Genomic DNA, 9,783 nt, shown 5'->3' on the forward strand with positions numbered 1-9,783 from the left:
AAAGGTGTAGTTATTTTTTGCCCACAACCTATTAATCCAGTTTGCGAATCAATAATGTCATTGCTATCAGTATTCCCCAGGGCAGGTGACCTTCTATTCTCACAAAATAGTTCAATTGCAAACTCATTTAAAATAGATTGGACATCATCAACTTCAGAAGAAATGGTACTAAATCAATTGGGTTTACCATTACAAGTAATTGGTAGTAATAATGTATTTTTACAACCATATTTACCCCTACAACAAATGAATTCATTATTACCAACAAACAATAGTAGTAATAATAACAACAGAAATTTAAATAATAATAGTAATGGTTATTTTGTTGGTACAAGTAATAATTTATTTTTAAAATCACCTCCATCAACAACACACGCAATTGTAGATATTCAGAGTGGCGAGATTCATTTTAGAGACCAAACCTTAAATAAATCATTAGAGCTAACATCTTCAGATCGTAGATTTATAGATAATGTTTTTGATAAAGTAGAGTTACTCTATAATAGTACAAATAATGTTTATAAGAATCAAAATCAAAGTAATAGTAATAATAGTAATAACAATAATAAAAATAACGAAGACGATCACTTTAAAGAAGGTTCAGAAAAGTGGATTAGGGATCAATTTGAAAACTATATTGTTTGTTTGTTAAGTTCAGTTTGTAGATTTATTAAACAGGAGGATGTAAATACAGTAATAACAAATATGGATCAATTATCTCAATACAATGATAGCTGGATAAAGAAATGGGCATATACAAAAAATTTTAACATATGGAAAAAAGCAATGTTTAATAATTTACCATTACCACAGCTTAATTACCCAGTTCATCCATCTGGCCCACCATCAGATATGTTAGATAAATTTCAAGATAAAATTACTGCTTCAATGAAAGACCTAAAACCAATAACTTCACAATTTTCAAAATATTTATCAATTACGTCATCATTGTTTTTTACAGGTACAGTTAATAGTAATAGTAATAACAGTAATAATAGTAATAATAATAATAATAACAATAATAGTGATTATAGAGATTATGACGAAATAAACAATAATACCCAAACCCATAATAATAGTAATAACAACACATTTATAATAAAATCAAGTAACAGTGAAGAGTATTTGTATAGTAATGACGATGCTATGTTTGATGGAACCAATGTAAATTGGAGTAAAGTTCAAGAAAGGAGTATTAATGCAGCAAACAAAGCAGTAAATGCTGTTAAACCAATGGTATCAAATAGCAAAGTAATTGCAAAGCAGCTATCAAACTCTTTAATGAGCTATATAGCTCCAATGCCTTCCGATATTAATGTCAACAACGAGCTTGATGAATCAAATAATGATTTATTTGAATCGCCACCAAATGAATTTGACTTTCTTGGTAATTACTATAGTAACAATACATCACCTATAAAATCAGTCGACAATAATAGTAACAGTAGCAGTGATAGTAATAGTGGTGGCATGAACAGAAACAATAGCTCAGGTAATATGGTTAGAAACAATAGTTCAGGTAATATGATCAGAAATAATAGTTCGGGTAATATGGTCAGAAATAATAGCTCAAGTAATATGAATATACCCATTATCCCAACAACCTCGAAAAAAATAGTAAACATAATTTCAACTTCATACGATGATAACGGCGATGACTATTTATCACAATCAAGATCAACAACCACAACAACTTCATCCAAAAAATCTTATGAATTGGCATCAGACATTCAATCATTAGACGATATTTACGAACTTTAAAATAAACTAAACTAATATTAATATTCACTTTTTATAAAAACTATGTACGAAAAAGTACATTTAATTATTTTTTTTTTTAAATTCGAGAAGGAAATTTTTTTTATTCGAAAATTTCCGATTTTTTTTTTTTTCTTTGATAAGTTTTAAGAATTTAAAAATAAATACGAATAATATTCAGCATTAGAAATCAAAAAAAACAATCAAGTAAATAAATATTTATAATAAAATGATAAACCAGGTTATAAACATTTTATTTTTAAAATTTTTTTTATTTAAAGAAACCATGGAAATAGTGATGGCTGTGGTGTTCTGGTGGTAATGGGGTAACTGTACAAATTGGTGTTATTTTTTTTAAAAAAAAAAAGATTTCTTTTTAAAAAGACACATGCCCAAATCTTTCTTTTTTTCGATTCTTATTTTAAAAAATAGAAAAATCTTGATTTTGTTTAAAAAAGAAACGAACACAACAACATTCACCATTATATAAACTAAACCGTCAGGTGTTATTATATCATCATGGACCACCAATGCCCAAATAATTTTTTCAAAAAAAAAAAAAATAAAAAAATAATAAAAAACACAAATTTGTGGATTTGCAGATTTTGTTTTTAAAGTTTTAACCAAAGTTATTTAAAAAATTTTTTTAACATCCATTTTACATTCCATAATAATTATACACAAAAAAAAAAAATAAAAAAAATAAACAAAGAATAAAAAAAAAAAAAAATAAAATAAAATAAAATTTTAGTAATAGAATAAAATAATTTTTAATTTTTTTTTTTTTTTTACAATTTATAAAATTATTCGGGGATTTTATTTTTTTTTTTTTACAAATTATATTTTTTTATTTTTTTTTTTTAAATTATTTATTATTAATATTTAAAAAAAAAAAAATTAATTTAATTAATTTAGGTAATTTAATTTTATTTAATTATTTTTAAATATTTTTAAAATTTTTTATTTATTTTATTTTTAAACTTGGCAAAAAAATTTATACACCTTCCAAAAATCCCCCCCTATAGACCAAACCCCCCCCCCTTGACCAAGATTTTACTTTTTTTTATTATATATAATACCACACACTCACACACATTTATAGACACAAATATATTTATTTATATCTTTTTTTATTTTTTATTTAATAATTATTTTATAATAAATATTTAATACCTCAATTTGTGTGTTGTTAGTTAAAATATATAAATTATAATAAATAATATAAATTTATATTATTTATAAAAATTTAAAAAGAATTTAATTCTGGCGTTTTTTTAATTCAGAAAAAATTATTTAAATAAAAAAAAATAAAAACAATAAAAATTTAAAAAATAAAAAATTTTTATTTAAAAAAAAAAAAAATTGATATTATTAATAAAAACACAAAGATAGCAAAATAAACATACCGAACAAATAGATAATAATACATATTAAAAGTACTACTAGCAATAAATAAAAAGAAATAACATAATATAGTAATAGCAATAAATATTTAATAAAAATAATAATAAATAATAATAATATTATATATATAGCATAGAAAAAAATGAGTAATCCACAGTTTGAAGAAATGGATCCAGTAAGTGGATCATCAACCATTAAAATAAACAACCAGCCAGGAAATAGTATGCATACACATCATATTTATTTAAATTTTAATTTTTTCTTGTTTTTTTTAGTTTTAGTATTTTTAATTACCCATAATATCATATCAATTGTTCTATTACTGACCATTTTTTTAATTTTTAAATTTATAATCTATCCTTTAATAACACTTGCATATTATTCATTTAAAGGTATAAACCTAGAAGCAATTTCAAATTTTAGAAGTTTAGGGGGTTATCCTATTGGAAAGTAATTATTATTTAATTTATTTTATGCATATAATTAAAAATACTAATTTATTTTTAAAAAAAAAGTGGTGAAATGGTTGTTAGACCGGGTGTAGTTTGTAGATCAGCAGGTCCAACCAACGCAACAGTTAGCGATGAATTTTGGTTATTAGAGGTATTAAATATTAAAACACTTATCGATCTTAGAACATCATGGGAAAATAAAACAATATCACCAGTTAGAAAATTTGAAGATAATTTTATTCAATACTCAATTAAAGATGATGGTAGACAACAAGTACAACAAGTACAACCACAATTACAAGTATCACAACCACCAGCACCACAACAATATCAATCTTCACAAGCACAACCAATACCATCACCAAATACACTCAATGTACCACCAACATCAGAAACATCACTTACCAACAGTTATAGCTCGAGCCCAACTGGATTAAGTGGTAGTCTCAGTAGCAGCGGCAGTGGAAACGGTGGTGTAAATTTAAAGAAATCAAGTAATACCATACCAATTGCAATTGAAAAAAAGAATGAAAGAGAGAAGGAGATGGAAGAACAAAGAAATGGAATACTTTGGAGAATATATAATAGAAATTTAACACCAGACGAGTTACTCAAACTTCGTTCACACAGCAGTGGTGTGCTTAGAAAAAGATTTTGTATTCCTTTAATTAATAATAAGTTCTTTTTAGAAGGTGTTTACACTACAGCCCCCAACGATACTAAAATGAAATGTACAGCAGCTCGTTATTTATTATTCAACGACCAAATCGGTGCATACATGTTGATGAACCATCTCAATGATTTGGGTATTATAGAAATGTACAAATTAACCTTAATTTACACCAAAGAAGAAATCCTTACAATCTTTAGAATCCTTAAAAATCCAGATAACTATCCAATCATGTACTATTGTTCACTAGGTAAAGATCGTACTGGTATGGTTACTGCTTTACTCTTATCAGTATTGGGTGTACCAAGAGATTACATTGTCGAAGACTATGCCAAATCTGAAGTTAATATTGCCCCATTCATGGAACAAATTAGAAGATACTTTACAAGAGTAGGCTTGGCCAAAGAGGAGTTTGTAAGATCCCATCGTTGGACTATGGAGGGTCTTTTATCTTGGGTAGATAAAATGTATGGTTCAGTTTCTGGTTACCTAGATAACATTGGTTTCAGTTGTGCTGAGCAAGATGAACTCAGAGCTAATCTCATTGTATCAAAGGAAGAGTACGATCAATACTTAAACGAAAAATCACAAATACCTGACCTTCAAAAACGTCATGATGAATATGTACAAATACAAAAGTCAAAGAAACCCCAACCAAAATTCTTCACTTCTGCAAGTCCAAGATTCTGGAGACGTCTTTCTTTTTCAAAAGATTTACAATTTAATGCTAATGATAATTCTAGATAACATTAAATAATAACAATAATAATAATAATAATTTCATCAAAAAAACTTTTTTATTTTATTTTTAAAAATTAATTCTTTTTAAAAATAATATTTAAAAGAAAAATAACATAATATTAATTAATTAATCATCTTATTTATTTTTGTATTTTTCAAAAGCGGATACTTTTTTTTTTTTAAAAAGAAAAAAATAAAATTTAAAAATTTCTTTTTTTTTCAAAGATTTCTTTTGTATCAGTTCCGATCAAAATTTTTTTTTTTTATTTTTTATTATTCGACTTTCACCCCAAAGATTTTTTATAAACCTTTTTTTTTTTTAATTTTTTTAATTTTTTTTTTCTTTTTATTTTCTTTAATACCTATATATTTAAAAACTCTTATTAACTCTTTGTATAATTATTTAAAATGGGTATGAATAAAACAATTTTAATTTTATTTGGTAATATTGAATAATTGAATATTTAAAATTTTTTTATTTAGATTTCTTAGGAAGTAAAAGCAAAATTCAACAAGGAAGTAAACGTAATGCAGGAAATGGCACTCCTTTGGGAACCACAAGCTTATCAACAACCAATAATTCAACATTTGGAAATACCACAGATAGTGTAGCCAAGGTTACATGGTGTAGTTAAATAAATTTATGTACTTTAAAAATTAGAAATAAATAATTATTTTTAATCAAATAGAAAAATAAAAATAAAAAAATTTTATTGTTTTTATGTTATTTAATAACATAATTGTATTTCTGTATAATATGAACCAAAATTATTTATTTTTGTGGTGGGTTATACAATAAACCTTTTCTGATTTCTTGAAAAAAAAAAAATCTGGATCATAAAATCTTTTTTTTTTCACAAATATTTTATAATTTGTTTTTTTTACAATTTTTTTTTTTTCATTATTTATTTCAAAACAATTTTAATTCATATTTATTTTCTCAAATATTTATATCTTTAATAAAAACAAATAAAATGGGTAATTTTTTATTTAAATTTTTTTAAATAATTCAAAATTTCTAATATGATTTTCAAGATATTCAACCATTTAGACGTTCAATTTTTCAAGGAGCTAGACGTGGTTTTAGTAGTGGGTATTCAGTAAATACAACATCCACATCAACAACATCAAATGATAATTCTACAGATCCTACTCGTGTAACATTTAATACTTAATAGGTCAATAAATATTAAATTATAAAATATAGTTTATATTTATTTTATCAAAAAATCAAAGACTTCAATTATTAATTTTTCTAATATTTAAATTTATAATATTTGTTTATTTATATTATATTTTTCTTTATTTCTTTATTTCTATATTTATTGATATTATTTTTATCTTATATTAAAACATTTTTTCTCTTTTTTTTACTTCCTCTTCAATTAATTTTAATTCTTCAATTGATGAGATATTGTTTATTAACAGTTTTATTGCTTGAATTAAATTATTGTTATTGCTATTGTTATTGCTGCTATTATTGTTATTATCTATTCTAAAATCCACCTTTTTGGGTGGTGCAACTGTTGTGGTTAAATTTGTGGGGGTATTTTTTAATTTTAAATTTGGGGGAGGATTTGATTTTAGTGTGTTTTTTGGAGAGGGTGATGGGGCAACTTTGGCACCAGAAACTATTATCTGTTGTTTAGGAGGGTTTTTAATTACGGCTTGTTGTGAAGATAATGGGTTTATATTCGGTCTTTTTTTATCTATTGTTGGCGATGACGAGGTTAAAGGTATAGCTTTTGGTTTGTTTGATGGGCTATTGGTTAAAATTTGTTTTTCACGAATTGCTTTTATATTAGAAACACTTTTATCTCTTTCTTCAGGGGAAATTTCTATTATAAATAAAATTAAAATTAATTCTCTTTTTATTTATGATTGGATTTAAAAACAGCATTATATGATCGGTGTTGTTATGGTGAAAAGATTGATAATTAATAGCGTTTTTTTTTATTTTTTTTACTTTATATTTACTTTTAAAATTTATAGTCTCTAATTTTTTTAAATAACAGATTATATAGTCGTTGATAGTTGTTGAGTCAAACTTCGAACCAATTGATACATAATGTTTTAAATTTTCCAAGTTTTTAACTTTGGTAATATAGTTTTTGGTTCCTTCAGAACCAAGTTGTGTAATCTTTACATTTCTTACATAGAGTTCTTCAAGTGATTTCAAACATTCAATGGGAGGCACCTGCTCGAAGCTATTGTTACTTAAAATTAAACTTTTCAAATTTATTAATTTTGGGAAAAATTCAAACTTTTATTACAAATAAAATTTTTTTTTTAGTTTACTAATAGGATATTATATTGATTTATAAATAAACTTACATATGTTACAGACTTTAAATTATTATTTAAATCTAGATTAACTATATCTTCAAATTTTTTTGCTTTAAACCTATCTAAAAACTCTGTTTCCATTATCCTCTTTAATAATACAAAAATTAAAAATTTTTTTATTTTTTTTTTATTTTTATTTTTAACAAAAAATATGCAAATCACAAAGTTCAAGATATTTTTTTTTTTTAAAAAAAATAAATAGTTTTATACTTATAATAAAAGAAATAAATAATAATTTTTTTTTTAGAATATAAAATAGTTTATTTAATTTTATTTTTTAAAACCAAAGTTAACCATTGAGTGTGTCATAAAAGAGGAATAATCATCCCATTTTGCTTTGATTGAATTTTGCCAATTAATAAATCTTTCAAGGTATCCAAAGAGTTCTTTATTTGATTTATTTACTTTTTCTAATTCTTGGTGTTGGGTTTCGACAATTGATAAAAGCTTTTTAATTCTCTCATCAGTTTCAATTGATAAGCTTGCGCCATCTATTATGTTGGTTGGTTTAATTTCTTCTAATTCTTTTTTTAAATTTTTCATATAAATTTGGGTTTCATTTTCTTTTGGTGGTGGAACTTGTGCTTTTTGAAGTAGACTGGTTTGAGGATCATTTTTATCATTATTGGTTTTTATATTCGCATTATTATTTTGGGCTGTATTTGTGGCTGTATTGGTTATTGTGGTTTGTGGAGCTGCTATAGATGGTGAAGTATTTGTTTGATTGTTGATATTTATATTACTATTATTATTCATATTATTCATATTATTCATATTATTCATGTTATTCATATTATTCATATTACTATTGTTACTATTATTATTCATATTATTCATATTACTATTATTACTATTATTATTCATATTATTGTTGCTATTGTTATTATTTAAAATGGTGTCATTATCATCTAAGAAATCATCCAAATCATTATTACCACTATTTTTATTTAAATTTTGATTTTCTGTTTTTTGGGTTGGTGCAATTTGATTGTGACGAGCTAGAATAATATTATATCTTGGTTTAACTAAAAATATATTTAAAGTTGATTCTAAAATTGATACGATTTGATTAACTTCATCCTGGGTTAGATTGAGATTGTTATTGAAAATAATTCCTTCATTTGGTTTGGTTATGGTTGATAAAAGTTCTTTACTAATATCTTTAAATATATTTGTAGTTGGAATTAACGCTATAGCTTTTAAAACATTAATGGATTTTGAAGTTTTTAATAATATTTCCATTAGTTGACACTGAAGGTCGACCTCACAGAGACTTTTCTTTGTATGGTTCTTTGATTTTAACCAGCTATCCAATGAAATGTTTTTATAGGTTTCAATAGTATCTTTAGTTTTTAATGATTCCCAAAGTTTAGCAATAAGTTGGTTATTTTCCATTTCTTGGGTGAATAAACGACCTTCTTCATCTATTTATAAAAAAAAAGTTTAAAGTATAAATTAATAAAAAGAAAAGATATTATATTATTAAATATTTATTATTTAATGTTTTACTTACTCTTTGGAGTACTGCTTAAAATTATTGGGAAAAATAAAGACAATCTTAGTGTTGCAAGAATAACTAAATCAATACTATTATTTGCATGTAGCTCTTTTGAATTGAGAATACAAACTCCTGTTAATGATTGTCTGAGTTTGCTGTGAAGTGAAACCCTAATTGGGAAGAGTTTTTTCCATCTAACAGTTCTAATTGATTGTGATTGTAGTTGTGGTTGCGATTGTGATTGCGATTGTGGAATAAATACAGTAGAGGAGTTTGCAATACTTGGTTTGATTGGTGTTGATACTTTTATTTGATTATTAAAATTGGTATTATTATGAACTGTTTGGTTTTGATATGATGGCTGTTGGTAAAATTGTTGATAGTTGTTATTAATTCTATTATTTATTGGTGATGGTGGTGGAGGATCTTTTCTTTTTTGTTCTTGATGCTGTTGTTGTGATTGTTGTTGGATTTGTTGTGGTTTTTGTGATTGATGTTGGATTTGTGGTGGTTGTTGGTGGATTTGTTGTGGTTGTTGGATTTGTTGTTGGATTTGCTGTGGTTGTTGTTGGATTTGTTGTTGGATTTGTTGTGGTCGTTGTGATTGTTGTTTACCCCCCCTTGGATTTGTTGTAGTTGTTGTGATTGTTGTGTTTTTTGAGATTTTTTGTGATTTTTGTTGGATTTGTTCTGGTTGTTGTGATTTTGGTTGTCCCCCCCCCATTTATTTGATTTACTCCTCTTCCAAATGGACCTTATTTGGGGTTGTATATCTCCGACCAGCCCGGGAAGAATCGCCAATTTGGTGGAATAATTTGTTTCCTTTGGCTAATTTAGATGGAGTAAAAAAAACCGGTTCTCTCAATGGCAACCTTAGAAGTGGGGAACTTTCCCCCATTAATAAATTCCCCCCA

The 9,783-nt window shown here is 25.0% G+C and overlaps 6 protein-coding genes across 6 annotated transcripts in view; 3 read left to right on the plus strand and 3 right to left on the minus strand.

Moving 5' to 3' along the window:
* Positions 1 to 54: 54 nt before the first annotated feature.
* On the plus strand, positions 55 to 1,761 carry DICPUDRAFT_97476 (uncharacterized protein; the record flags this gene model as incomplete). Its single annotated transcript, XM_003286646.1, has 1 exon — positions 55 to 1,761. One exon carries the CDS (start codon positions 55 to 57, stop codon positions 1,759 to 1,761), a length of 1,707 nt encoding a protein of 568 aa, XP_003286694.1.
* Positions 1,762 to 2,801: 1,040 nt separating this feature from the next.
* DICPUDRAFT_91774 (uncharacterized protein) lies at positions 2,802 to 5,274 on the plus strand. Its single transcript, XM_003286647.1, has 3 exons — positions 2,802 to 3,383; positions 3,555 to 3,612; positions 3,678 to 5,274. The coding sequence occupies exons 1-3, from the start codon at positions 3,305 to 3,307 to the stop codon at positions 5,029 to 5,031; spliced, it is 1,491 nt and encodes a 496-aa protein (XP_003286695.1). The 5' UTR covers positions 2,802 to 3,304; the 3' UTR covers positions 5,032 to 5,274.
* Positions 5,275 to 5,433: 159 nt separating this feature from the next.
* On the plus strand, positions 5,434 to 5,660 carry DICPUDRAFT_150695 (uncharacterized protein; the record flags this gene model as incomplete). Its single annotated transcript, XM_003286648.1, has 2 exons — positions 5,434 to 5,437; positions 5,509 to 5,660. 2 exons carry the CDS (start codon positions 5,434 to 5,436, stop codon positions 5,658 to 5,660), a joined length of 156 nt encoding a protein of 51 aa, XP_003286696.1.
* Positions 5,661 to 6,372: 712 nt separating this feature from the next.
* DICPUDRAFT_77570 (uncharacterized protein) lies at positions 6,373 to 7,452 on the minus strand (the record flags this gene model as incomplete). The annotated part of the gene is made up of 3 exons (XM_003286666.1): positions 6,373 to 6,863; positions 7,003 to 7,288; positions 7,360 to 7,452. 3 exons carry the CDS (start codon positions 7,450 to 7,452, stop codon positions 6,373 to 6,375), a joined length of 870 nt encoding a protein of 289 aa, XP_003286714.1.
* A 189-nt stretch (positions 7,453 to 7,641) lies between these two features.
* On the minus strand, positions 7,642 to 9,593 carry DICPUDRAFT_150698 (uncharacterized protein; the record flags this gene model as incomplete). The annotated part of the gene is made up of 3 exons (XM_003286667.1): positions 7,642 to 8,567; positions 8,640 to 8,795; positions 8,885 to 9,593. The coding sequence occupies 3 exons, from the start codon at positions 9,591 to 9,593 to the stop codon at positions 7,642 to 7,644; spliced, it is 1,791 nt and encodes a 596-aa protein (XP_003286715.1).
* Positions 9,594 to 9,702: 109 nt separating this feature from the next.
* Positions 9,703 to 9,783, minus strand: part of DICPUDRAFT_150699 (uncharacterized protein) — a gene marked incomplete at both ends in the record, with an annotated part of 1,182 nt that continues 1,101 nt past the window's right edge. The window contains one exon of the mRNA XM_003286668.1: positions 9,703 to 9,741. Within this exon, the coding sequence (XP_003286716.1) occupies positions 9,703 to 9,741 (39 nt within the window). The remainder of the gene's footprint in view (positions 9,742 to 9,783) is intronic.

Source organism: Dictyostelium purpureum, assembly GCF_000190715.1.
Source record: "Dictyostelium purpureum unplaced genomic scaffold DICPUscaffold_77, whole genome shotgun sequence".
Classification (NCBI taxonomy): domain Eukaryota; phylum Evosea; class Eumycetozoa; order Dictyosteliales; family Dictyosteliaceae; genus Dictyostelium; species Dictyostelium purpureum.

What these genes read in the sequence shown, in the direction of transcription:
- DICPUDRAFT_91774 (XM_003286647.1), top strand. Translation starts at nt 3,305, where the DNA reads ATGAGTAATCCACAGTTTGAAGAAATGGATCCAGTAAGTGGATCATCA. An exon ending in AAACAACCAGCCAGGAAATA is followed by an intron (nt 3,384 to 3,554) that starts GTATGCATACAC and finishes ATTCATTTAAAG; the next exon opens with GTATAAACCTAGAAGCAATT. An exon ending in GGGGGTTATCCTATTGGAAA is followed by an intron (nt 3,613 to 3,677) that starts GTAATTATTATT and finishes TTAAAAAAAAAG; the next exon opens with TGGTGAAATGGTTGTTAGAC.